The 26519-nt window shown below is 48.5% G+C and overlaps 14 protein-coding genes across 14 annotated transcripts; 8 read left to right on the forward strand and 6 right to left on the reverse strand. All coding sequences in view use genetic code 12, as the record gives it.

Moving 5' to 3' along the window:
• Positions 1 to 708: 708 nt before the first annotated feature.
• Positions 709 to 2559, forward strand: ARO10 (phenylpyruvate decarboxylase; the record flags this gene model as incomplete). The annotated part of the gene is made up of 1 exon (XM_025482121.1): positions 709 to 2559. The coding sequence occupies one exon, from the start codon at positions 709 to 711 to the stop codon at positions 2557 to 2559; it is 1851 nt and encodes a 616-aa protein (XP_025336739.1).
• An 818-nt stretch (positions 2560 to 3377) lies between these two features.
• On the forward strand, positions 3378 to 5612 carry FAA2-3 (Faa2-3p; the record flags this gene model as incomplete). The annotated part of the gene is made up of 1 exon (XM_025482122.1): positions 3378 to 5612. The coding sequence occupies one exon, from the start codon at positions 3378 to 3380 to the stop codon at positions 5610 to 5612; it is 2235 nt and encodes a 744-aa protein (XP_025336740.1).
• A 176-nt stretch (positions 5613 to 5788) lies between these two features.
• RVB2 (RuvB family ATP-dependent DNA helicase reptin) lies at positions 5789 to 7210 on the forward strand (the record flags this gene model as incomplete). The annotated part of the gene is made up of 1 exon (XM_025482123.1): positions 5789 to 7210. One exon carries the CDS (start codon positions 5789 to 5791, stop codon positions 7208 to 7210), a length of 1422 nt encoding a protein of 473 aa, XP_025336741.1.
• A 67-nt stretch (positions 7211 to 7277) lies between these two features.
• VMA11 (H(+)-transporting V0 sector ATPase subunit c') lies at positions 7278 to 7763 on the reverse strand (the record flags this gene model as incomplete). The annotated part of the gene is made up of 1 exon (XM_025482124.1): positions 7278 to 7763. One exon carries the CDS (start codon positions 7761 to 7763, stop codon positions 7278 to 7280), a length of 486 nt encoding a protein of 161 aa, XP_025336742.1.
• Positions 7764 to 8026: 263 nt separating this feature from the next.
• On the forward strand, positions 8027 to 8710 carry CXQ87_003658 (MIND complex subunit; the record flags this gene model as incomplete). Its single annotated transcript, XM_025482125.1, has 1 exon — positions 8027 to 8710. One exon carries the CDS (start codon positions 8027 to 8029, stop codon positions 8708 to 8710), a length of 684 nt encoding a protein of 227 aa, XP_025336743.1.
• A 243-nt stretch (positions 8711 to 8953) lies between these two features.
• On the forward strand, positions 8954 to 13534 carry IQG1 (Iqg1p; the record flags this gene model as incomplete). Its single annotated transcript, XM_025482126.1, has 1 exon — positions 8954 to 13534. The coding sequence occupies one exon, from the start codon at positions 8954 to 8956 to the stop codon at positions 13532 to 13534; it is 4581 nt and encodes a 1526-aa protein (XP_025336744.1).
• A 41-nt stretch (positions 13535 to 13575) lies between these two features.
• Positions 13576 to 15575, reverse strand: CRN1 (Crn1p; the record flags this gene model as incomplete). Its single annotated transcript, XM_025482127.1, has 2 exons — positions 13576 to 15526; positions 15571 to 15575. 2 exons carry the CDS (start codon positions 15573 to 15575, stop codon positions 13576 to 13578), a joined length of 1956 nt encoding a protein of 651 aa, XP_025336745.1.
• A 708-nt stretch (positions 15576 to 16283) lies between these two features.
• Positions 16284 to 16883, reverse strand: CXQ87_003661 (uncharacterized protein; the record flags this gene model as incomplete). Its single annotated transcript, XM_025482128.1, has 1 exon — positions 16284 to 16883. One exon carries the CDS (start codon positions 16881 to 16883, stop codon positions 16284 to 16286), a length of 600 nt encoding a protein of 199 aa, XP_025336746.1.
• A 139-nt stretch (positions 16884 to 17022) lies between these two features.
• LRO1 (phospholipid:diacylglycerol acyltransferase) lies at positions 17023 to 19059 on the reverse strand (the record flags this gene model as incomplete). Its single annotated transcript, XM_025482129.1, has 1 exon — positions 17023 to 19059. The coding sequence occupies one exon, from the start codon at positions 19057 to 19059 to the stop codon at positions 17023 to 17025; it is 2037 nt and encodes a 678-aa protein (XP_025336747.1).
• Positions 19060 to 19230: 171 nt separating this feature from the next.
• On the reverse strand, positions 19231 to 20535 carry CXQ87_003663 (uncharacterized protein; the record flags this gene model as incomplete). The annotated part of the gene is made up of 2 exons (XM_025482130.1): positions 19231 to 20079; positions 20509 to 20535. 2 exons carry the CDS (start codon positions 20533 to 20535, stop codon positions 19231 to 19233), a joined length of 876 nt encoding a protein of 291 aa, XP_025336748.1.
• An 831-nt stretch (positions 20536 to 21366) lies between these two features.
• On the forward strand, positions 21367 to 22206 carry NRM1 (Nrm1p; the record flags this gene model as incomplete). The annotated part of the gene is made up of 1 exon (XM_025482131.1): positions 21367 to 22206. One exon carries the CDS (start codon positions 21367 to 21369, stop codon positions 22204 to 22206), a length of 840 nt encoding a protein of 279 aa, XP_025336749.1.
• Positions 22207 to 22450: 244 nt separating this feature from the next.
• Positions 22451 to 23358, forward strand: CXQ87_003665 (aldo/keto reductase; the record flags this gene model as incomplete). The annotated part of the gene is made up of 2 exons (XM_025482132.1): positions 22451 to 23029; positions 23074 to 23358. The coding sequence occupies 2 exons, from the start codon at positions 22451 to 22453 to the stop codon at positions 23356 to 23358; spliced, it is 864 nt and encodes a 287-aa protein (XP_025336750.1).
• A 112-nt stretch (positions 23359 to 23470) lies between these two features.
• Positions 23471 to 24329, reverse strand: CXQ87_003666 (uncharacterized protein; the record flags this gene model as incomplete). Its single annotated transcript, XM_025482133.1, has 2 exons — positions 23471 to 23475; positions 23582 to 24329. 2 exons carry the CDS (start codon positions 24327 to 24329, stop codon positions 23471 to 23473), a joined length of 753 nt encoding a protein of 250 aa, XP_025336751.1.
• Positions 24330 to 25093: 764 nt separating this feature from the next.
• ERG2 (C-8 sterol isomerase) lies at positions 25094 to 25750 on the forward strand (the record flags this gene model as incomplete). Its single annotated transcript, XM_025482134.1, has 1 exon — positions 25094 to 25750. The coding sequence occupies one exon, from the start codon at positions 25094 to 25096 to the stop codon at positions 25748 to 25750; it is 657 nt and encodes a 218-aa protein (XP_025336752.1).
• Positions 25751 to 26519: the final 769 nt, after the last annotated feature.

Raw genomic sequence — 26519 nt, forward strand, 5'->3', positions numbered from 1 at the left:
GTGCCAAGTGCGACAGCTCGGGTAATACTCGAGGGGATACTCCTCATGGACTAGACCCAGGCAAAAAACACAAAACGAGGAATGTTAATGTTTACAAACGTTAAAATAATTGCTTCATGTTTCCCCTATTAAGGTTGGGGGTATCAGGGGCCTTAAGCCACTAGTGGTCTAAGCAACCCGTCAGAAAGCGGCTGATGTACATGAGTCGCGAGACTGGAAAGCGAGAGCCGATACAGCGACAATGCCAAACAGCCAATCCGTCAAAAAAAATAAAGAGTTGTGCCGCACGTCGGTTGAAATGGCGTTATTTGGATTTTGAAGAACACTTTTCAAGAAATTTCGACAATCTGGGTCAAGCCTGGCAGACAACCGTGGGTGGCACCACAATATCAACGGCCCTTGTGAGCTGGTTTTTGTGTCATTCTCTAACGCTAATGAAGGATTGCCGCACGGACCCTAGCTGCACGGCTCTAAGAAACGAGGATCTGGGTTTCTCGGAACGGACTTTTTGGAGCCACGCCAAGAGGCACTGGCGTGAGTAACCGTCAATTGCCGTGAATATCCGCCCATACCCGCCCCCACCGTTTGCCAACCTTGTCACAAAAAGCAGATCGTCTCGGGTAATATTGGTCAGGGCTCGGAGAACCCAACTGCCTTGGCCCATATAAATATAGGCCGAGTATCCTTGTGTTTGTGGCATCTCATATCATGGCTCCAGTTATCACCAGACCAGGCTCTGAGGAGAACATCACCTCCTCGTACTCAGACACATTACCTTTGGGCGAGTACTTGTTCTTGCGTATTGCCCAGGCTAACCCTAAGCTCAAGTCGGTGTTTGGTATCCCCGGCGACTTCAACTTGGCCCTCTTGGAGCACTTGTACTCTGACTCTATCGCCAAAGAGAAGGGCATTGACTTTGTAGGTATCTGCAATGAACTCAATGCTGCCTACGCTGCCGACGGCTACGCCAGGGTTATTCAAGGCTTGAGTGTCTTGATCACAACCTACGGTGTCGGCGAGCTTTCTGCAATCAACGGTGTGGCCGGCGCTTTTGCAGAGTACATACCCGTGTTGCACATTGTGGGCACCACTTCGACAGCTCAACAAGACCAGGCAAAGACGGCTTCTCGCAGAACCGTTCGCAACATCCACCACTTGGTTCCAAGCAGACACGCATTGACGCCTCCAGACCATGACGTCTACAAATACGCTGTTCAGGGTGTTTCTTGCATTCAAGAGTCTCTCACAAAGGAGGACCAGGCTGACAACTTGGACAAAATCGACAAGGTGATCACCAAGATCTTGCAAGAAAACAGACCAGGCTACTTGTTCATTCCTAGCGATGTTCCAGACGTGAAGGTTCCAAAATCAAGATTGTTGCAGCCATTGAACTTCAACGAGCTCAAGGATGCCTCTTTGCTTGAGGATGTCTCTGACAAGATCTTGAACAAGCTTTACAGCGCCAAGCAGCCCGCTATTTTTGGGGACGCTTTGGTGCCTCGTTTCCGTGCTCAGGAGCAGTTCACCAAGTTTGTGGAGGCCATGCCCGCAAACTTTGTTAAACTCTTCTCTTCCAACATTGCCAGAAACATCGATGAGACCTTGCCCAACTTTGTCGGCTGCTACTACGGTCAGTTGACCCAGGACAAGAAAATCACCGAGAGCATTGAGCAAAAGACCGATGTGTTGTTGAACGTCGGGTACTTCAACAACGAAACCAACAACGGCTTCAACTCATTTAACTTTGACAACATCAAGGACTACGTGGAAATCCATCCAGACTACATTTTGATCGATGACGAGTACATCGTTGTTAAGAGCGAAGAGAAGGACCAGCGTGTGTTCTCGATCAACGACTTGATGACCAAGCTTGCGGAGAAGCTTGACGTGAGCAAATTCGTCCACAACGACGGCCAGAACAACATCGACTACAGGTACAAGATGCCTTCTTTCACCGCAAAGGACAGCAACAAGGAAATTATCACCCAGAACAAGTTGCTCGACTTCATGAAGGAGTACTTGCAGCCTAACGACATCTTTTTCGTGGAGACGTGCAGCTTCTTATTTGGCGTCGCGGACTTGACACTCCCTAAGGGTGCCAGCCTCTATTCCCAGTCCTTCTACGGATCCATTGGTTACGCTTTGCCCGGAACCTTGGGTGGAGCCCGTGCTGAGCGCGATTTAGGCACCAAGCGCCGTGTGGTTTTGGTGCAAGGCGACGGTTCCGCGCAAATGACGATTCAAGAGTTGACATCGTACGTCAGACACGACATCGAACCTCCAAAGGTGTTCTTGTTGAACAACGAAGGCTACACTGTGGAAAGAATCATCAAGGGCCCCACGAGGCTGTACAACGACATCCAGCTGAACTGGCAATGGACGCAGTTATTGAAGGTTCTTGGCGATCCTGAGGAGAAGAAGCACGTCTCCGCAGACGTGAGAAGCGCAGAACAATTGACCAAAGTCTTGAGCCACGCGCCTCTGGACAAGGTGGAGTTCTACGAGCTCCATTTGGCCAAGTTGGATGTGCCGGACCGCTTCACGCGGATGTTCAAGTAGATAGAGTTAGCGGAGATACAGTATCTCCGGGAGGGGCCGTTTGTACGGGTCGAGCCGTCCGGGGCGACCTGGGGTATCAGTTTTTGCTAGTGGGGTTGGCAGGTGTCACCTAGGACCGATCTACATGAACAAGGCGCTAGCGAAGATGGTTGATTGTTCGCAAGCGCCAGTGAGATCCAGGGGGCCATTGTCCGGGGCGCCACAGGAAACACGGAAATACAAAAATATAATTGGTAACAGAAGCACTGCGTACCGCTAGAAACACGGATCGTCGTAGATCAGCTTGAAAAAATTTTTCAAATTTTTTACTCATCGTGACTCCACCTATGGACTATGCGCGGTGTGGAATTATGGCGAGTGGGTGGGAACAAGCCACACTTTACGATGTGAGGTCTTCACTGATAGGTTAGCCTTAAAGAACCTCTCAAATACAGCCGGGTCAAAAACAAAAAGGAAAAAAACTTCGTTATCGTACCCCTATAGAATCGTTTTCTATTGGTCGAAATGCACGTCACCTCGGCTACTTCCCTTCCACCGTTGCGGCAGATACTTTTCGCAGCCACCCCGGACTCCAAAACACACAAGCGGATGCTCCGAAACGGTCCGGATATATATAAAAAGAAAAAGCCCAAAATCTTCTCCGTGTAAAACACCGACAAACTCCCGTCCGAAAAAAAAAAAAAAAAAAAGCCCAAGCTCTTGTCCTCCTTGTCTTGCAACAGTCCGCCATTTTCCCGCGGGGTTCCCCACAGAAGCACCCGAGATCCCGAGGACCGCGAACGTTTTAAACCGGCCTCTGTCGCTGTTTTTCCTCCACCATGTCACTTCTTGCCCCAGCAAACTCCGAATACGTTCTTGAGGATTTCGATGCCCAAGGCATCACCATTCGCCAGCTCCGAGACCAAGGCGTTGTGCCCTTTGACTACAACGATGTGGGCTACGCATCCCCGGTTTCTGGGCTGCAACAGAGCGGCTTCCTGGCGGTTTACCGTAACAACTCGGTTTCCACGGTGAAAAAGTTCTTTGCTCCTGGTTTTGAGACCTACCATGGCATGATCCAGCACTCCGTGAGAAACCACGGTGACTTGCCTGCGTTGTCTCTGAGGACTTATGACTACAAAACCAACCAGTCTGGAGCCTACGAGACCATCACCTACAACCAGTTGGACGAGAGGAGAAAGGCCTTGGGATCTGGTTTGTTGTTTCTTTTGCAGAACAACCCTTACAAGGTGCCTGGCTTGGAGTCCCACGAGAAGATCTCCACCCATGCTGCCAACTACCAGTCCTACGACGCTAACAACCACAGTTTCATCGTGACTCTTTTCGCCCAGAACAGAGCAGAATGGATCTTGACGGACATTACTTGTGCCTCCTTCTCCATCACAAGCACTGCCTTGTACGACACCTTGGGCCCCGGCACCTCCAAGTACATTTTGGAGCTCACCTCTTCCCCTGTGGTGATTGCCCTGGGTATCCACATCAGGACTTTGCTTGATTTGAAGAGAACCTCGCCCAAGGAGCTCGAGGCGCTCATTTCGGTGGTCTCCATGGACCCATTGAGCGAGGTCTATGGCGAACAGGGCAAACAGCAGCTCATTGACGAGGCCAAGGCCTTGAACATCATGCTCTACGACTTTGAGCAGGTGTTGGAGGTTGGTCGTATCTTCCCTCACGCCGACTTGCCCCCAAAGAGCACCACCCAGTACACCATTTCCTTCACTTCGGGAACTACCGGCTCCAAGCCCAAGGGTGTCGTTTTGACTCACTCCAACCTCGCCGGTGCTGTGGCTTTCCTTGTTTGTCAGGTGCCTTCCATTCAGAACTACAAGGACTTTTGCTTTTTGCCGTTGGCCCACATTTTCCAGCGTCATTGCACTGCTAGTTCTCTTATGATCGGTGCTACCGTGGGGTTCCCACAACTTGGCGGTACACCTTTGACTCTCTTGGAGGACTTGAAGCTCTTCAAGCCCACATACATGTCCAACGTGCCCCGTGTGTTCACCAAGTTCGAGGCTGCCATCAAGAGCGCCACAATCCACTCCGACAAGGCCCTCGCCAAGAGCATCTTTACCCGTCTCATCAACAACAAGATGGAGAAGCAGGCTTCTGCCGAGAACGAGAAGGGCTCTCACTGGCTCTACGATCGTGTTCTTGCTCCAAAGCTTAGAAAGGCGTTGGGCTTTGACGAGATGGAATGGACCGTCACTGGGCTGGCCCCAATCTCTCCGCTGACTGTGAAGTTTTTGAAGGCTGCTTTGAACATCGGCTTCTCTCAGGGTTACGGATTGACCGAGACCTTCGCTGGTATCTCCTTCAGTGTTCCATTTGAGAAGGAGCCTGGATCCTGTGGTGCCATTGGTGTGGCCAGTGAAATCAGTTTGCGTGATTTGCCTTCTTTGGGCTACTCTGTTGACGGTGAGGACCCTGCTGGTGAGTTGCTTATTCGTGGCCCTCAGGTCTTCTCCCACTACTTCAAGAACCCCGAGGAGACCAACAAGGCTTTGAAGGATGGCTGGTTTTACACTGGTGACGTGGCCAGAATTGATGGAAAGACGGGTCGTTACTACATCGTGGACAGAGTCAAGAACTTCTTCAAGTTGGCTCACGGCGAGTACGTGACGCCCGAGAAGGTCGAGAACAACTACCTTTCCAGCAACTCTATCCTTACACAGGCTTTCGCCCACGGTGAGTCCGTGCAGAGCTACTTGGTTGGTATCATTGGTGTCGAGGAGCCCAAGGCCAAGGATTTCTTGATCAGAAAGTGCAATGTGCCAGCTTCTGCCTTGATGACTCCCGAGGCCATCTTGGAGCAGATCAACCAGCGTGAGAACAGAACCATCTTGCTTGAAGATTTGAACCGCAACGTCCAAGGTCTCTTTGGCTTTGAGAAGCTCCACAACATCTACATTGAGTATGAGCCATTGCGTCTTGAGAGAGACGTTGTGACGCCTACTGTCAAGATCAAGCGTCCTGTTGCCGCCAAGTTCTTCAAGGACCAGATTGCCGCCATGTACAGCGAGGGCAAGTTGACCGAGGCCCAGGCAAAGATTTAAGTAGACAGTCTATTTATTATAAAGTGTCAAAAGAATGATTGTAGAGCGCTTGTATAGGTTTCGCAGCCATGTAGTCGCTGGACGACATTTCCGCGACATCTCAACATCCATCAACTACCTACCACAACTAAAATGGTACGTGAAAAAAGTCAATAGTCCACCACTATAATATACTAATGTCCCAGGCAACCATTTCCACGTCTTCCGCACAGGCCAAAGACGTTGCTGGGCTCTCCTTGATAGCAGCCCACTCCCACATCTCTGGCCTAGGGCTCGATGATAACTTAAAGCCTAAAGAATCTGCTCAAGGCATGGTGGGCCAGGTTAATGCCAGAAGGGCTGCTGGTCTCATTTTGAAGCTTGTTCAGGCAGGTCAGATTGCCGGCAGAGCTGTTCTTATTGCCGGTCCTCCATCCACAGGTAAAACCGCCATCGCCATGGGTTTGTCTCAATCATTGGGCGAAGGTGTTCCATTCACCGCTATTGCCGGTTCCGAAATATTCTCTCTTGATTTGTCCAAAACCGAATCTTTGACCCAGGCGTTCAGAAAGTCGATTGGTATCAAAATCAAGGAAGAGACAGAAATCATTGAGGGTGAGGTTGTTGAGATTCAAATTGATAGATCCATTACTGGCGGTCACAAACAAGGTAAGCTTACAATCAAAACCACGGATATGGAAACCATCTACGAGTTGGGTAACAAAATGATCGAGGGCTTGACCAAGGAGAAGGTTTTGGCCGGTGACGTGATTTCCATCGACAAGGCTTCCGGAAAAATCACCAAATTGGGTAAGTCCTTCACCAGAGCCAGAGACTACGACGCCATGGGCCCAGAAACCAAGTTCGTGCAGTGCCCTGAAGGTGAGTTGCAGAAGAGAAAAGAGGTTGTCCACACTGTGTCGCTTCACGAGATAGATGTCATAAATTCCCGCCAGCAGGGCTTCTTGGCCTTGTTTTCCGGTGACACCGGTGAAATCAGATCTGAAGTCCGTGACCAGATCAACACCAAGGTTGCTGAGTGGAAGGAAGAGGGCAAGGCCGAAATTGTGCCTGGTGTCTTGTTTATCGATGAGGTGCACATGCTTGACATTGAGAGCTTTTCCTTCATCAACCGTGCTTTAGAGGACGACTTTGCCCCCATTGTCGTGATGGCCACAAACCGTGGTGTTTCTCAGACCAGAGGTACAAGCTACAAGTCCCCACATGGTGTGCCAATGGACTTGTTGGACAGATCTATCATTATCCACACTTCCAACTACAGCGCTGACGAGCTCAGAACGATTTTGTCGATCAGAGCCAACGAGGAAGAGGCTGAGTTGAATGCTGATGCATTGGCTCTTTTAACGAAGATTGGCCAGGAGACTAGCTTGAGATATGCTGCTAACTTGATTGCTGTGGCCCAGCAGATCGCTCTGAAGAGAAGAGCCGCCACAGTTGACTTGCCTGACGTCAAGAGAGCTTACACATTGTTCTTGGACTCCGAGCGCTCGGTGCAATTCGTTAACGAAAACTCCAAGTCTTTCATTGACGATGAGGGCAATGTGAACTTGGGCACAAACGGCAATGCCAAGGAGGACGACAAAATGCAGACAGACTAGGTGTAGAGGACCACGAAATGTACAATTATTGCTATCCGTAAACGTTTTTCAAAATATATGCAGCTACTTATTTACCCTTGGTGTTCAAGATCAAGGCGATGATCAAGCCGTACAATCCCAACACCTCGGCGAAAATCAAAATCAACACAATACCCACAAACAAACGAGGCTGGTGCATAAGCTGCCTCACACCCTCATCACCAACTATACCAATGGCGTATCCCAGGGCCATACATGCCAACCCGACAGACAGTCCACACGCAAAGTGCATGAAGCCATTGAACAAAGTGTATTCGTCCTGGGGGTTCAAGTCTCCTGCGATCAACACAGACACGACAAGACCGTACACGGATAAAATACCCGAAAGAATGACGGGAATAAGCGATTTCATGATAAGCTCAGGCTTGAAGGTACCGATACCAGCAATGCCGATTCCGGACTTGGCAGAACCGAAGGCAGCACCCACACATGAAAAGATCATGGAGGCGGCACAGCCGGCAAAGCCAAAGAAAGGAGCGAAGTTGGGAGCAAGCTCGCTGCCTGAGGAACTCATACTTGATGTAGATGAAAAGGTCACTTTATCAAGGTGAGGTGTTGAGAATGGGTCGTGCGGTGGCCAATTTACACCTACCACGGATGGGGGGTCAATTTGGGGAGAACAGATATAAGACGAGTTATTAAGAGATTTTTGGGGACAATTTACGGTGGATTTGGCTGTTGACGTTGTTTTCTGAAAGGTCGACCTGTTGTGGTGTACGGGTGCAACTATGCACCACTATCAACTACTGAGAACCACAACAAACGTCCCAGTCCACCATGAGTGCAAGTCTGCACTACGAGAAAATAGCCCTCTCCAAACAGGAGCTTACACATATATACAAGCAATTTGTTGATGCTGCACAGAAAAAATACGATCAGCACCTTCCGGTATCTGACCGTCATGATCCATTACAGATTGAGGTGGAGAACCTTGTGAACGAAACATTCGCTGAAGTCTTTGAAATGGCCAAATATGCACTTGTAGTAGACGGTCTAGACTTCAGCGAGGACGACGTGTCTATCAAGGATTTCTTGCTGCTCCGACCCACCGAAGAAGTTATGCCATTTGATACCCAGCTTAACCAGAAGCTCCGCACAGTGATCCAGGATGTGGAGAAAGAAACCACAGAAGTGACGCGGCTCCGACGGGAGTTGCCAGAGAGAGCCAAAGACGCGTACGAGCTGCTAATATCTACGACGGATGAAGAGGTGACATCCATCATCAAGAGCCTCAACGAAAAGTACGACAACCAGGAAGTCGAATCACACCCTGACCTCCTCGAAGCAATACCCAGCGCGAAGGACCTACTAAGCGACTACGAAGAAAGCATATCGCGTCTTTCGGCGCTAAAAAGTGATCTCCCCAGACAGCTAGCCCAGGTAGAATCGTGGAATAGCACTGCTGAGTTTCTTGAGGACCGCCGTCAGCAGCAACAGACCGAAAAGAAGCTTCTACAATAACCCATACTCGCATCCCAAGCCCCCATATACCCAAATAACATATCCTCTTACAGGCCAAAACATTCCTTACACACAGTCGCTTTCAATGTATGCGCAGCTCTGTTTCTGTCACTCTCGATATGGCTGCGAACCTTCGTTTGTTTACGTTGCGCCCCAAAACGGAAATGATATTGAAAGCCTACCTACTGCGAACCCTCTTATATCATCTCCAAACACAATCTTTGTTACTACTATCATCGTTCAATGGTGTCGCCAGTTAAGGATATAGCTGCACGCTATTTGAATGCCCTCGAGGACCCTACTCCCACGAGACTACCGCTCAAACCATCTTTGAAACACAATGCCAATACGCTTTCACCGCTAAAGAAACACAACTCTCCGGACCTCGATGACTTGGCCCGTCAAATGAACATTGACACCACACCAAAACCTACCATTTTGAAGTCGAGACTTGAAACCCCATCGGCCACGGTTTCCTCGTTCCATACTACTCCACGTTCAGGCTCCCGTTCACTTCGTTCCCTGACTGAGGGAACAACTCCTAAGGGCTCACCCACCAAAAGCTCGTTGAAAAAGACCAAGGGATATGAGTATCTCTGCCGCATCCAGGCCATCAAGAACTGGTTAGAATGCGTCATTGATGAACCAATTACCCAATCTCCAGTGGATCTCATGACATACATCCAGAACGGTATTCACTTGGCTAAACTAGCAAATGTTTTTCTTCCCCTGAAAAAAGCAGTCTACTCCAAAGATAGCCGACTTGAGTTCAGACACACTGAAAATATCAACAGGTTCTTCAAGCTCCTTGAGTACTTGGAGATTCCTGACCTCTTTCGGTTCGAACTCACAGACCTTTACGATGCCAAGGATGTGCCCAAGGTCTGGTTCTGTCTCCATGCAATGAGCTACAAAATAAATACCCTTGACCTGCTGTACCCTCAGATGCAAACACTCGTTGACCGCCTCGATTTCCCCGAAGGAGATATCAGAACTGCTAATAGGGCACTTGTCGGTCGCAACTTGCCCAACTTTGCATCAGCAGACACTGATAACCCGGAATCGCCAGGAAAGAGCTCTTATATGAACAAAACATTGACTTTCAACTCGCCTTCGAAGTCTCCTATACGCCGTTCTTCGATTGCTGAAGAAGACAACCCGTTCAGAGACACACCAAAGCTCAAGCCTGCGCTGCCCTCAAAGTTTTCCAAGGCAATCGAGTCTGCCGAAACGGCTCCTAGCATACCCAAAAGGCCAGTTGATGCGAGGTTGATTGATAAGTCTAGCAGATACTACACGCCTGAACTTGAAAACCACGTCAAAAACATTATCAAGCTTCAGGCTCTTTCTCAGGGTGCTTTGTTCAGGTACAACATGTTTGTGGACAAGATCATGCTCAAATCATTTGACAGCGAGTTGACCAATTTCAATTCCATAATAAGAGGAGTGCTCTCTAGAAACAAAACCATCCATCGCCACAGAGACGAGTTGTTGTACTACAAGAGAGACATCATCAAGCTTCAGGCTGCTGCAAGAACAAAGCTTCTTAAAGTTGCATCCGGAATAACATTCGATTCCGACCTGGAGCTGCAGGTCAAGGATCTCCAAAGCATTGTCCGTCGCTATCTTGTATCCCAAAGAGTTCAGCACATTCGGAGCGAGCTTTCGAAGAATGAATCTTTAATTGAAGAACTACAGAGCATTACAAGGAAGAATGTTGTGTACTTCCGTGCATCTACGATGTGTGAAAACAGAGATCTTGTGGAGGATGATATAATCGAGCTCCAATCTGCAGCCCGTACCAAGATCTACCACAGAAACAACAACAGGGATGTGATTGCTAAGCTGCTCAACATTGATCATTTGATTGAGTTGCAATCTTTGATCAGAGCAGGTCTTGTTCGTAATGTGATCAGATATCAGCTCAGGGGAATGGCTCGGGAGAGAGGTGCTATCAGAGAGCTCCAGTGTATTGCCAAGGGTGCTATCACAAGAACCAGACTTTGCAACAATGTTCTCATCACCTTGATCGGAGAAGACATCAACATCAACACCTTGTTTGCTAAGGTCAGAGGTAACGCACTTCGCCGTAAGGTTCAGTACAAGAAGGATGTGCTCACGTTAGTGGAGGACTCACAAATTGTACCTCTTCAATCCGCTTTCAGGGGTATTTTGTTGAGATTCCAGCGTGACTTGGACTTGGATGAAGTCTATGATAACATTGACAACGTCTTAGGCTTGCAGTCAGCATGTCGTGGCTTTGTTGTACGGAAGGATATTGAGAGCATGAGAAAGCACTACATTTCCAACGCTGACTCTGTTGTCAAGGCACAGGCTATTTTGCGCAGCAAGTATACCCAGAAGGCCTACAGGGCTCTCATCAATTTGAAGACACCACCCGTGTCCGTTGTTCGCCGCTTCGCTTATCTCCTTTCTGATAACGAGGTGGACTTCCAAGAAGAGATGGAGTTGACGGAGTTCAAAGACCAAATATTAGAGAAATCACGTTCCAATGAGGAGTTGGAACTGCAGATCGAGAATCTCGAGATCAAATTGGGTCTCCTAGACAAGAACAAGATTACTTTAGAAGATTTCATGAAGGGTGGAAACAAGTACAAAGCATTCGAGCCACTGGCCAAGAAGGTGGCCAACATGAAGTGTTTGGAGAAGCTCAACAAGAACTCCAGAAGAAGAATCGAGCTTTATCAGTCTATGCTTTATCTTTTGCAGACAAAACCAGCATACTGGACTAGACTTTTCGAAGGGCTTGATGCTAGTGAGAGAAACAGACTCACAAAAAGCCTTCACTTCCACATCTCGCTGTTATTCCCATTGACTCACTGTGGTGCCCACTCCCATACTAGAGAGGAGTACTTCTTCATGAAGTTCATCTTCGATCTCATGCAAAATGATTTCAACTCAAGATGTGGAAACATCGCGGACATCACCAAGCCCAAGATGGTTTTCTGGATTGACTACCTTAACGAGCTCAACAATAGCATCCAACAAAGATCTCACTTGAAACACATGTTTGGTGGCATAATGCAAAAAGTGATCATGGATGATGAGCTCACATTCGAATCGGACCCCTCGAAAATCTACATTCAGGTAATGGAAAGAGAAATTAGAGTTCATGGCTCTAGTGACAAGAAGAGGGACATACTTCCCCAAGCAGCGATTCGTGATGAAACCGTATCATCTGTGTTTGTTGACAACTTGCTCAGTCTCAGGGAGTTCACTACGGACACTATTGACACCATCAGGACCTCCATCAGACAAATTCCGCTCCACGTCAGACTTTTGGCAAAACATGCGTACGACCTTTCGCATGAACACTTCCCTGACCAGAATGACCAGCTGCATCTTGCTGTTGCGGGAGTTACTCTCGTGAAGCACTACATTTCAAGCATTTTCCTGTTCCCCGAGAACTATGGCTACTCTACAAAACTTCCATACTCGAAGCAAAACTCCAATGTTGCAGACAATTTGAAGAGCTTGAGTAGGGTGCTTCTCCAAACATTCTCCATGAGACCCTTCAGTGACAACTTCTTGAAGCCTATGAACGAATACGTCATGTCGCAGGCCGACACCGTTAGAGCGATCATTAGAGAAGTCATCAATGTGAAGGGCTTGGAATCGGAATACGAGATGAACGAGTACGATGATATTGTTGCCGTGGACCGCCCAACTTTGACTATGAAGGTGAGCGACATCATCTCAATGGAGAAGCTTGTGGCCAAGAACCTCGAATTTTCGGCTCCCAGTGTTGACGACCAGCTCTGTGCAATTATTTCAGAACTCGACGATGTTGTGAACTCTGCTGACGACTACGTGACATTGACTGAGTTGGGCTCTGTTACGCTTAGTTTACTTCCTATCACTAAGGAGGATAGCGTCGCAGATGCAAAAAGCCGTATTCTCTTTGCTCAAGCAAAGAGGTGCCTTCTTTACATTTTGAGAGTGCAAGAGGGTAATGACCTTCTTGAGTTGTTGATTCAAGGAATCAAGCCAGAACATGCTGAAAAATTCAAGGCAATTGTTGAGCAGGAGAAGGAGGAATCCACGAAACCAAAATCGATGATTAAAAGCGGACCATACCAGAAGTCTGCTGCGAAAGAGATCTCGCAGATGTCTTACATCGAATTGAAGAAATTGGCACTCAAGGTGATTTTACAGTTGGAGTCAATGGGTTTCGTGACGAGGAAGAATTCCTTCCAAGAACTCCTCAACCAGCTTGTGCTTGATATCAAGACAAAGGATAAGCAAAGGGTTGCTAGAAAGTCTCAGTTGCAGATTGCTAGCATGACGGTCAACAAGCTCACCGAGAAAGAGAAGTTCTTGTCTCGTCAGCTCAACGATTACAACAGGCATATCGAGACGATCCTTCTGGAGTTGCAACTCAAACCAAAGGAGAAGAAGATCTTCAACATTATTCCCGTCTTCAGCAAGCAATATTTTTACCAAAGAGAGCTTAAGAAGAGCAACCGTCTCCCGAAGTTTGGCTCCTATAAGTATTCTGCAAAGAAGCTCATCGATCTGAAGACTGTGGAAGACTGTGGTGGCGCTCTTCAAAGAGCGAATGCATCTTCTTCGAAGCTTGATTTCATGTTCAGTTGTCACAAGGTGGGAACCTTTGTGATTGAGGCTGGAAATGGCACTGTGATGATTCCAGGAGCCTCTAACACTGTTACGCTTGACGAGGTCTTGGAAAAACAATACGAGCAGAAGAAGCAATGGGTGATGTTTGACGGAATGGTGACCTTCAACACCGACAGCCTTGCAGCTCTTCTTTTCAAAAAGTTTTATGACTTAAAAAGGGATTAATTAGTACAGATAACTAGACTCTAATGAATATAAGGAACACACTATTTCTGCAAAAGAGAATCGATCTTTTGCTCCAACAGCTCGATTCTCGTGTTCTTCTCGGCGTTGGCCTCGGTCAACTTACCGATCTGACCCTCTAACGTTTCCACAAGCTTTGCAAGTTTGTCAACAGTCGATCTCAAGGTAGGCGCACCAGCAGCCTTCTCATCTTTCTTGGAGTCATCCTTCTTAGGCTCTTCCTTCTTCACCTCCTTCTTTGGCTCCTCTTTCTTTGGTTCTTCCTTCTTGGGCTCCACCTTTGGCTCTTCAACCTTTGGCTCCTCATTTTTAGGTTCCTCGACCTTCTTTGGCTCCTCCTTCTTTGGCTCCTCCTTGGACACCTCTTTGCTCTTAGGCTTCAACTTAGAGATGTAGTCTTCCTTCTTAGCCAGCTCAGGGGTAGATTCCTTCAAGGACTCAGGCTTCTTGACCTCCTCCCAGTCTTCATCTTTGCCTTCGTCTTGTTTGAGCTGTCTGGAGTCTTCATCATCCGACTCGTCGGTCACCTTCGTGAGGAGGTTGTCAACTTCGCTAGAAGACTTCAAGACATCGTCAACGTTCTCCTTGGGGCTCTCCTCCTTGGCAGGTTCTGGAGTGGACTTGGGGGTCTCCTTCTTTGGCTCCTCCTTCTTTGGACTCTCCCGCTTCTTGGAAGCAGCCTCTTTCTGGGCCTGGACCTCCTTCTTCACCTCAGAGATGTTGACAGCAGGCTTAGAATCGGTAATTTCGCCCAGCTTACCCTCGTAGATGGACTCCATCTTGACCAACAATGGACCGTTGACCTCCTTACCCGAGAACCAATCAGAAGACGACAAAGCAGGCTTGTTGGAAGGAGCATCAGGGTAGATGTCCTCCTGGAAGTTGTCGGATTTTCTAGGAACGATGAACGACACAGGTTCGACGCTCAGGTCGTTGACGGTCTTGAAAGACTTCAAGATCTCATTATCTTTAACATTACAAGCGGTCTTTGGAGCCCAAGCGAAACCTCTCTGGGCATCGGTGGATGGGAACTGCGACAACTCATAGAGCTCATCGTTGTCGTACTCGTAGTAGCGAATGTTACCATCACCCTTACCGGCGATGTAGAAAATGTTGTTTGACTCATCGAAGACTGGGATCAAGACACCAGAAGAAGCGTCAATGACAATAAAGCCACCAATAGGACCAGCCTCGATGTTGTCCACGTCCCAAACACCAACCTGTCTGTCGGACATACGCGAGAAACCAGTGGTGATAACTCTGTTGGTGTTACCGGCCCAAACCACTCTGGATGGTTTAGCACCAGTGTGACCAGGACCTTCAGAAATGACCTTCTCGGCTCTGACGTCCCAGATTCTCAACTTCTTGTCTCTGGAGGTGGTGGCCAAAAGAGATCCGTTGTAGTTGAAGGCGAAGGAAGTGACCAAATCCTTGTGGGGCAAGGTGAGCTTGGCTTCACCAGACTCCAAGTCCCAAATCTTGACGGTGTAGTCCAAGGAGCAGGAGGCAATGACGTTCTCAGCACAAGGGTGGAAGGCTACGTGGCCTACTTTACGCTTATGGCCAGAAAGGACCTTGGTGGGTTCCACAATGTCCTTGGGGTTGTCGTTTTCGTCCACGTAGTGGTGGAAAGAGAAGTCCTCTGGGATGTCCCACAACAAAATGTTACCATCGTCGGAGCAACTGATCACCTGCTGCTCATTGAATGGGTTGAAGGCGGTATCCAACACTGGACCTTTGTGACCACGGAACAACGGCACCGTGTCGGGAGCCTTACCTGGTTCGGACAAAGGAATGATGGCAAAAGCGCCACCGCCAGACGCGTCCCAGTTACAGGCCAAGTATTTGCCATTGGTGGTGATGATGTTGGAGTCCCATGCGTTCTTGGTGATTTTCAAGTTTTCATAACACAACTCTTTCTTGGACGCCTGGCCAAACACGTGCCTGTACTTGGAGGCTCTGACGAATTTGCCGCTGGTTGTTAGCTGGTGCTGGTTCGGAATTTTCCGAATACATACCTCATGTTGACTGTTCAGATGGAGCGAATCGGCGTTGCAACTGGATATGTGTCTACTGTGTGGTGTGCACAGTGGACGAGTAGTTGCTAAGCTGCTGTTGACCGGAAACGCCATAGAGGAGGGTGAAGAGTGATAGAGAATGGATTTTGCAGAATAACTTGAAGTCCGGAAAAAAATCATCCTGATTGGTTGAATTTCTCATAACGGCTACACCGGGTTTCTGGAAAGTGTGGATGCTTCTAATGCAGCCGCCCAGGTATTTCGCAGCCATTTCCTGAGGCATAAAGCGGCCTCGGACCAGTAGATATTGACATAGTGTTGAAAGAGTCCAAGAAAAAGGAACACTAGAGCCAATGAAAGTTCGTTAAAGAGAAAAGCCGATTTTAGGTCCTTAAAGGATCATCTTCGACCACCTCGTGACAGTTGTTCACTTGCATAGCGGTGATTCCATCAATGGCGGCTGTTGTCTGTTGATCCTAATGCGGAAAATTCCCTCACACTCACCCCTGACAGGAATCTAGTCGATTTTTCAAACTCTTAATTGACCATGATCACTTCCCCTTTTACCCTTTCCAAGCCTACTTCTTCCTGAGTGCTACGCTTTGTCGTATATACATAGATTATCACATCTAGCATTCCAATGCGTGGCTTCAGCTATGCACTTTGTGGCTGCAGCTCTGTGTTTTGTGCTTCTCGTGATGAGTTGCAGCCATTCAATCCAGCGTCATGTTCAACACATCGCTACTCCCTGCCAAAATTTCCTCTTGCTTCCGATCCACAAGCTCTCGAGCACCACTAATCTCCGCTAGACTCGTACTTCCCAAATGCTGTTTCACAGCAAGCCGGACTTCCTGAGACCATTGATGTCGCAGCTCTTCCTCACTGAGAGATTTCCACTCGCTGAACATCCCATATAGTCGATTCAAGTCCACGCTTTGCACATCGTCCACACGCCCTAGCAAATAGTCCAATTGCTCTTGTCCTGGCGCATCCGTGCCTTGGGGCCACTGATTTGGCGGTAGATGTGTCGCTACAATGGCAGGAAATGACGAACCCTCACCGGGTTTGGGACCAAGTTTGGCAAGATACCACTCGGTAGCCTTGAGCCGCGAGCTGATACGCTGATCTCGCTTCTTTCTGCGTAGCTTATTCTTCTCTTTCACATCAAGCTTGCGATTGTAGGCTCTAGATACCTGTTGTCGACGAGCCTCCAGTTCAGACACATCCCGTTTTTCACCTCTTCTCACCACATTGGCACGAAGTCGTAGGACCTCCTCTTCCGGGTGCTCAGAGTCGCCTTTTCGGGAATCCATATGACGCCCTAGGGTCGACTTGGATCCAAACAGCTTCTTGCAAAACAGACAAAAAACATTTGGAGTCATTTCATGATAAGGCGTGTTTATAGAATGCGCGGAAAGTTGCTAGGGAGATAAGCCTGCTGGACGAGGCCGGCTAAATATGCATTCTTTGCACAATGTTCCGCAAGTCGGACACATAAGTGTTGTTGATGCTGTCTTCGTTTCCAGACACCACCCTCAAGATAAGCTCGTTCAAATTTGCCGAACCCAAAATATCAACATGTTCGGCAGTCTTGGCGCCACCTCTGATATCGAACCGATCTGGCTCGTGCTTGATCTCTACGATTTTGGTCTCAATACCGGCTGGGTTGTAGATGGACTTTGGCTTTTGCCACTCGTGGCAAATGTAGTGCGTCAAAAGAGACACAGTTCCATCACCATCAGCAAGGAATACAGGGTCTTCACTTTCAAGATCGATCACCAATGGCAAACCGCTCTCCTTGTCACCATCTGTGTAGGTGTAGGCTCTCTCTGTTGGGTTGCCCACGCCGTAGAAGCAGAAAATCTTCATATCTGGGGCATAAGGCAATGCAACCTCGAGAGGGTTTGACCATTTCAGGTGGTCTTGGTCGTTCTTTAGGAGTTCCTTGGACGTTTTAGCAATGCCAAACGAGTACTGCTCCTTGACACGGTCAGAGAACCATTTGGGCGAATTATCTAAGACGTAGTCAATGCTTGAAGAGACAGTAAAATTCAGATTCTCCTGTGGAAGCATTCCATCGGTGTTCGGCTCCAAGTTTTTTGCTCTGTACCTGACAAAGGCGCCCAAAGACTCATTCTTTTTACGCGGAATGTCGACGTCCTCGTTCTCCTTGGAAAGCATGTTTGGAGGATCATCAGGAGCGTACGTAAGATTGCCCCAAATAGTATCACCACCTCTAGGCAACATGGAAGGCACACCGCCAAAGGTGCGGAGCATGTCGACTCTTTCTTTTCTCGAGAAGAACTTTTCCAAACCGTAGACAGCCAATTGATTCAATTGAACAGTGTCTTTCATCTCGCCTGAGATCAATGCCGGAATACTCTTGGGAGTTCCGAGAAGCGAACCGCTGATGTCGATCACACCGGCGAGGTGGTCGTTACACCACTTCTTGCCGCCGTTTCCGTAGTGCTCACCACTGGCTTCGACCCATTTCATGAAATAGAGGATCACTTGCGATCCCATCGAATGACCAACGAGGTAGGTCTTTTCGCCAGACAACTTTTTGACGGTCTCAATCTGCTGCTTCAACTTTGAAAAGTACCCGTCTCTTTTTTCCAAATCCAAGTAGGCAAGTCTCCAGTCGTACGATGCACTCAACATGTTGTTGGGGTTATATCCAATCACAGATAAGTTCTGCAAGATTTTGTTCCAAATCCAATAGCCCGCCACAAAGAAGTCTGCTGCCTCAAAACCTTGGGCCGCTCGGAGCTTGATACCGGGCGGATCGAGGCCTGTTTCAGGATCAAGCAGAATGTGTTTGAGCCAGCAGGCCTTGTCTAAGACCATGGTACGCAACATATAGAAGGAGCCCCAAAGTCGTTTTCTAAAATGGTTGATGGAAGGGCAATCGCCGGTATCCGACGTACCCCAAGACTCAATGCCTGTGGAGATGACACCGGGGACCAAAACCACATTGTGTTTGGCGGTCATATTGTGTTGCCGCTTCATCCGTCTACCAACAGAGAAGGACTCTGCGGAACCATGGAGCTCGCTGTTATCGGATCTATTTTGATCAAGCAACAGGAAGAGTCCCAGAGGAAGCGAATCCTTCCACTCGTCCAAAAACCCCTCAAACTTGGTCGGAAGCACGTCCTTCCAGTCGTCAAGAAACCCATTGACCGAGTCGAACTTGACCAACTTATCAAGCTCATTCTTGAAATCGTCTGAGTTGTACGCCATGGCAAAGATGGCCGCTGCAAGACCCAAAAGAGCGCCAAGAACGAAAGTGGCTCTTCTGGTCTGGTACAATTTTCTTTCAAGCTGGTGCTTGGACTTTGCGTTTTTATGACGAGAGTGGTGGGAGTGATCCTCAGAAGACTCCTTGGGCTCCTCCTCGGATTCATTTATTTTCAGTTCATTGTCGTCGTTGTCCATCAAAGTCTCAATTAGCTGTTTTGCAGTGTTTTGCACCTGCTTTCTTTTAGGCATGGGAAAAAGGTAAATATGGCACTAAACCAGATGCCGCACTGCGATATTTTGTTGATAGAGCTGCGCAGCAGCAAGCGATTGTAGATCCTGCGTCTGGCGAGATGGTCGGCCTAGAGGTATAGCTTGCGAGGCATTGATTGGTTACATACATACCGGGCAGATGGATGGAGGCTAGAGGGCGTCCATAGTGAAATCGTACTCGATGCCTGGTGTGACGCCGGCGATGAACTTCAAGAAGATCACCAAGTACCAATCCACACGGAGCTCGTCGTCCTCGTTCTCGGGCGCATTCTGGAGCTCCAACTTCTCAAAGTCCTCTTCTAGCAGCTCTTTCTGCGCCTTGTTGCGGGCGTGGTTCATGAACACCTTCATGACCGACGCGTGCTTGCACGGGTGAATCGACACTGATGTGGTGTTGCTCGACATGGGCAAGTTCTCTATCGTGGCGGTCTTGTCCTTGTAGTCGCCCAGAATGTCCTCGTACATCTGCTTGGGCAAAAGCGGGATGCCGTTGGCGTTGAAGCCAACAAGGTACAACTTGGGCACGCGGTACAGCGTGGAGTAGGAGATGTACAAGTCGTACTTCCTGAGGGTCAGCTCGTTGGACTCAATGTGGGTGTATCCGTCTGCATCGTCGTCGCCAACGCTGTCTTCTACGTTTTCGTCTATCAACTCGTCAAGGTCGTTCTGGCAGTCCTGCTGCTGCTGTTGCTGTTTCATAGCGTTCACCGGAGCCGAGTTGACCCGAGGCACCCATTCGGCGTCACTATCGTGGTCCTCCTCGTCCTCCTGGGGCTCAGGCACGTAGGAAGCGACACGCTGGTACGACGGCACGTGGCGGGTGACCAAAAACTGTTTTTCTGGAGGCAAAAACTTGCGTTGCAAGTTCTTGGGACAGGTACCCCATGTCCATGTGGGAAACTTGTACACCAAATAGTCGCCTGCCTTGACGAACTCCTCCGGGAGATTTCGCCGGTGGAGCGGAAGTTGGAGTCGTTGTTGATCGGAGTCAAGTACTCTCTGAGGGAGGAGAGCTTGGATCTGATGCTCATTGTGGCGGTGGTGGGAGGAGATTAGATAAGGTGAGGCGTGATGATGGAGGGTGCAGTGCGCAGGTCGGGGTGCAAAATGGTGTCTCACTGAGCAATGGCCACAATGGACCCTGGAGCGTGAGCCGTGTATTCCGTGAATAAAACGTGTTTTGGTTGACGGGAGAGAATAAAGACGTTAGCGTGTTTGGTGAAGCAATTTGGAAAAGGAGCGGGAGGAGGGCTTGTTGGAGGGAAGGTTGGTGGCGGTGAAGGCACTGATTACTTTTGCACCCATTGCTCCAAAGAGGGCAACCTGTTTGCAATAACCTTGCAACCCTTTTCGGTCTTTTTCAGAACTTTTCGGGAAACCATGCACCAAGGGCCTGCAGCAATTGCTCCGGCCAGATCGATCTGGTACCGAGCCACGCTGAATCAAGGGTGCCATTGTGGGGCAAGCGAGACACGTCGTAGGGTAAACAGCACGGATGAGGCAGCGAAACAAACAGAATTTGGATTCTATTTTGGCGCGGGCATAAACATATGCCGCGGCGGAAAGGCAGCACGAAAAAGCGAGACAAACCAACGAACGACGTAAACATGCAGTGGCCTATTGTCCAGAGGGACGGAGGGATTTCTAAAGTGTGGATTGCAATTGCAATGGTTGCTTTCTGTTAAACGTGGTTTGCCGATTGGGCCGCTTTTCCGTGGTGTTTACCAGCCTGTGTTAGGAAGCTTATTTGGGAGCTGGAGGTGTATTTAGATCTTGCCTGGTGCGGACGGTGCGGTCTTTTTTGGGTGGTCTGCTTGGCTTTCGCAGCCACGCCGCAGCACACAACACGGTGCAAAAGAAAGCCTTCCCGTGGGCCAATTCGTTCGGAAAAAAAATCTCGCCCAAAATCGAGGCCGCTGATTGCAACCATGTAATTTTTATCTCGTTCCAACCACGTAAACCTCGTCTTTGGCCACCCCCTGCACGCTGCGTGCACACCAAAACAAACAGACACGCCTGGCAGTAGGCGCCCGCGCAGAATCTGCTTTTAAACGGCTCGCTTGTTTTCGTCTCGCTCGCATCGGGGCATCAAATGAGTCGGGCCACGGCCTCGCTTCTCGTGTCCAAACATGCACGTAGGCGTATAGCCAAACGTCACGAACTTAGCTGAGACACACTCTGTTTTTGTTTTCCGCCTGCTTTTAAAAACTCCTCCACAACCGCTTTCTTGTTCGTTGTTTGATTTTCTTCCTTCCCGTTCATTCCCAGTCAGCCTTTTCTTTGAACATGCTGAACAGAGTGGCGTTGGCCTCCATAAATACAAACGTCGACACTCCACGGTCACGGTGTCGGCTGCCCAAGCTGAACGGTGGTTCGCTTCCCTTGACGCCTTCGACAACCCCAAAGTTGGCGCTTGCAAAAACAACATCGTCTTTGGTTCCCCTGGCGTGCCTGGCGCCTCCAGCTCGGAAGACCGAAAGCTTCTCCCACTACAGACTCGCCCATGGCAAGAACGTCAAGGCCGACTTGGCCGCCACCAAATTGAAGCTCCGCTTGCAATTGGCGTTCTACAAGTTGAAGGCTCAAAAGGACTCCCTGGTGGCTCGCCAGGGCCCGGAGATCACCGTGTCTCCTACCATAAACGAGAAGGAGGAGCCCAGAACGTTCAAGTCCGCCGCAAACGTGAATCTACAAAAGCCACGCAGCAGCTCGGGGCCCTCCTTGAACTCCGTCGCCAGCAAGGTCTCGAAAAAAAAGAAAGCCTTGCGCTTGTACCACATCAAGCCGCTGCTGTCGTTCCACAACGCGTATCCACAGCTGCTTCCACTCACAGGCTCCTCTGGCCAGCGGCTTCCTCCGGTCCACAAGATCTTGAAGACGCCCATCAAAACCACCACCCGCAACTTGGTGCTGTTGTACGGCCACGGCGGCTCTCTCTCGAACTTTCAGATCGCCAAAAACGACAATAGCGACGAGACCATCGACGACGCTGCCGACGAAACATCCACCGACGTTCGCAAAAAGGACATGTTGGGCTCCTCCCCTACTCGCTTCGGCACCTTCAGCACGCCTAACAGCTTTTCCGTTGCCAAATCCTTGTTGCAGCTTGGCCTGGGCTACTACTGATCTTCACGCTTATTATTCGCGGAGCCACACCCAACGAAAAAATTTATTGCCCTGGGGCCACAAAAAGTTTTTAATTGGTTTCTGCCACCCCCTGGCCGAGGGCCTGTTTGTACAATTACATAGACGAACATAATGACCAGCATCAATGTGGTGGTGTAGGGCCGCATTCGCAGCCACACCTGCGACCGATATATAAGAGGCAGTATAACTAACCATTGCTCCACCATTCCATACTCTTTTCAACATGTCTCTTTCCGGTAAAACTTTTAAACTCGCTGATGGCAATTCCATCCCCGCTATCGCCTACGGCGTCGGTACCAAGTGGTACAAGCACGGCAGAAACGAAATCGACGAAAAGGTTGTTGAGGCCTTGCAGACAGCCATCAAAAGGGGCTTTGTTCACATTGATGGAGCTGAGGTATACAATACAGATAAAGAAGTCGGCTTAGCTGTCGAGGGCCACAGAAACAACTTGTTTCTCACCGATAAGTTTTTTGTTGGTGACTCTAGCCATGCTGACAAATCGCAGTATGGTACCCCTTACGAGTCGCTCAAGTACCACTTGGAGAAGGAATTGAAGACCGACCATGTCGACTTGTACTTGCTTCACAGCCCTTTTGTCAAGAAAGAGTACCACGGTTTCAGCTTGGCAGAAGCATGGCAATCGGTCGAGAAGCTTAAGGACGAGGGCTTGGCCAAGTCTATTGGTGTCTCCAACTTTGCCGTCGAGGATCTCGAGGAAATCTTGAAGGTGGCCAAGCACAAGCCTGTGGTGAACCAGATTGAGTTTAATGCCTACTTGCAGAACCAGACTCCAGGCATTGTTGAGTTTGCCCAGAAGCACGACATCTTGATCGAGGCCTACAGCCCTTGGGACCAATCACCAAGGGTGAGCCTGGTGAGTTCACTGAATTGTTGGATACTTTGGGCAAGAAGTATAACAAGACTCCTGGCCAGGTTTTGTTGAGATGGGTGCTCGAGAAGAACATCTTGCCTGTAACCACTTCTTCGAACCCAGACAGAATCCGTCTGTTTGTGGAGATCTTCGACTTCAGCTTGAACAAGGAGGAGGTCCTCAAGCTCACTGAGATTGGCGCCAAGCACAAGACCTTGAGACAGTACTGGAAGAAGGAGTACGGCAAGTACGACTAGACGTCTTCACTAGATACGCGGTCCACGAGATTGCAAATAGAACGAATATGATTGTTGAAATCGCTGTAGTCTGAAGCCACTTCGCCAAAGGAAACGATCTCCTCGAGCTGATCTATGCTTGTTCCGGTGGGTAGCTCATTGGCAACGATCATGCGGTAGATTATGTCCTCAATGTCGGCTTCTCGTTTGCCGTCGAGGAGCAATTCGTAGATTCGGTCAAGACGAATCAGCGAGAAGTAATGCGGTAGTTTGGAGATGTTGACATCAAGGAAGTTCTCCAAAAGCCGTGTAGAGTACTTGGAGCAGACAAAGTGGAATAAGCCATCAATTTGAGACACCGAGCCAACAAAAGCCCGAAACAAGCCAGGACTCACCAATGGCTGCTTTATGTAGGCCTCCTTGTACTGGTCTATGGCTTCGCCGTAGCTTTTGTGGAAAATGTCCTCTTCCAATAAGTATTGTTTAACGTTTTTCTTTCGGAAGTCGGCTCCACTCATAAGGTAGAGGAGCAAGATCTTGAGTTGTAGATCCTCCACCACAGGATGATTGAAGTCGCTAACGAGAGTCAACGAATTGAGCTTCTTGTTCACCAAGTCCATCGACTTGAGCTCCCTATCCGAGCCATAGAAGTACTGGTAGTCAGTGAGCAAATCTAGGTACTTGACCCTCACGTATGGGTCCTCTACACCTGTCTTGCCACTAAGCGACACAAGCGTTTTGAGTCTCAGCTCAATGTACTCCAAGTTTGGATGATCCGTGCCGTAGAATAGCAAGATTTCAATTTCGTAGATTGTCAAGACAGATGTGATCTCAAACGGGCCTTGTCGACTCTGAAGCACCAGAATGTACTTGGAAAGATCGGAAGATGGAAATGGTATAAGGCGACACAATTTTCTGGATGCAATAAGGAGACCTGCTGAGCCTGCCAGAGAGATTTCCTGCGTCACTTTCGCCAATTCCTCATCAGACATGGTTGTTAAAGTAGTTGATATGCGATGTACTGTATGCCTATAGAGCGATAAGATAGATCAAGAATGATGGGGACGTGCAAAAGGGATGAGCTGGATAGATTATACTCATTTTAGTTTTTACTCATTTTGGTTTAAACGGGAAAAGAGAAGGAACGTAAAAATGTGAAGGTCAAGGGGGTGATAACAAAGTTCAGATGTAGCATTGTAGGTCGAACCCACTCAACACCGTCTTTCCGATACCTGAAAACGAGAGTAATTGTGAACAAAGACGTATCAATATTTATCAATCTCTAAACATCGTCATAACTATAATTCTGGATAACATCATGGCCTCACCAATTTCACTTAGTATGGTGTTGCATCGTCGTTATGCTCGTTTACAACAGTACCAGATAAGCTGGGTAGCCCCTAATCTACGACCATGAAAAGCCTTCAGGGACTGTAAACTATCGGTTTTTAAATAAGGAAGCACTTATGAAGCCGATTTTCCCGTCCTACAGTCCCCGTATAATGGCTGCAAAATCTTCACCTCTACAAACATTCTCCACTGCCCGTCAGCAAGCCGAAATTCCGTCGAAATACAGCCGAACATCAAGAATTCAAAAGATTTCTTTCTAAGCCTGCCGTTTTTTCTGCATAATTGTTGTGAAGGCCTTCTTTCTGCTTATACGATTCGGTGCGATGGAATTTCATGCATTCTGCTCGTATAACCTCAGTCGTATTTCTCACTATATATCTAACACCATCCACTCTTTTCCATATCAATGAACATCTGGCTCAAATTTACCGCCATCGTGGTCGTATTCTTTGCGGTTCTCGAGGCCTCTTTCCAAACATGGCTTCCTAACCACTATGTCTTCGACAAGCAGGTTCTTCAAGATCTCGTTCAAGAAACCTTGAAAGCCAACCCAGGTGCTGATGCCCTCCAGATCATGACCGCCTTGACTCCAAAGCTTCAACAGGCTTACCCAGGCCTTATTAATGACCTCAACTTCGAGGACTGGGTTTTCAACAACGCTGGTGGAGCCATGGGTAACATGATCATCTTGCACGCGTCCATTTCCGAATACCTCATCTTCTTCGGTACTGCTATTGGTACCGAGGGTCACACTGGTGTTCACTATGCTGATGACTACTTCACCATCTTGTACGGTAAGGAGCTTGCCGCTAACCCGTTCTCCTTGGAACCAGAGGTGTACAATCCAGGTGACCAACATCACTTAGAGAGAGGTCACGTCAAACAGTACCTGATGCCACCTGGCTCTTACGCTCTTGAGCTTGCGCAGGGCTGGATTCCGGCCATGTTGCCATTTGGATTCGTGTCTGTGCTCTCGTCGACACTCGACTTCCACTCTTTCATGAGAACTGCCTGGTTCACTGGCTACGATATGGTCAAGAACTTGGTCAGGGGTAAGTTCTAGATGCCTCACCTGTCCATATCTATAGAATACAATGTTCCATGCTGGGATCATAACGAACTGTAGCGATCATATGGGCTTACTCAAATGCAAGTCGGTATACATAGGCCTTCGTTATCAGACTTTGGGACACAAATAAGCTTTCGTGACTCAAAAGTGTACTGGAGAATCACATCGTGGAGGCTGATCCTTGAGTATCGTTTGTAGATTCGGTGATCGAGAAACATCGAATTGACGAACAATAGAAGACCGTTAATCGAACAAAGTTGTACCAATCGAATAAAAATCCGGCGATCTATAACGCACTGAAGGCTTCTAGAATGCTGTTTTTGGTTTGTTGTTTGGATTCTCGAGGCAAGGCTTCCATGATCGTATTGTCCTTCACAAACTCTAACGGTAGACCAAGAAAAGCATGGAATCAACAAATTGACAATTGCAAAAAAAAAAAAAAAACGCCAGGCTTCAAGCAACAATTTACAACTCGGTCATCTGAATAACCTTCAAAAACACAAGCCTCAGTTTTGCGTAATCATCGGCGGCTGATTCGCCCGGCATCTTCTCAAGATATATCTGAGCACATACATGAACAGGGCTTCCCCACCATCAACCCTGTCAACCCGCCCAAGTGCCCCTCACCAAAATGCCTCAAAACAACGAAATCCTTGATTTTTGAAAACATCAAATTTTTTTGCATAATCCACCATCACAGTAAACCCACCAACACCGTCGACAACGTAAAATGGCCGCACCTTTCAAGGCGAAGATTCCCTAT

Source organism: Candidozyma duobushaemuli (genome assembly GCF_002926085.2).
Source record: "Candidozyma duobushaemuli strain B09383 chromosome Unknown D_B09383, whole genome shotgun sequence".
In the NCBI taxonomy this organism is placed as follows: domain Eukaryota; kingdom Fungi; phylum Ascomycota; class Pichiomycetes; order Serinales; family Metschnikowiaceae; genus Candidozyma; species Candidozyma duobushaemuli.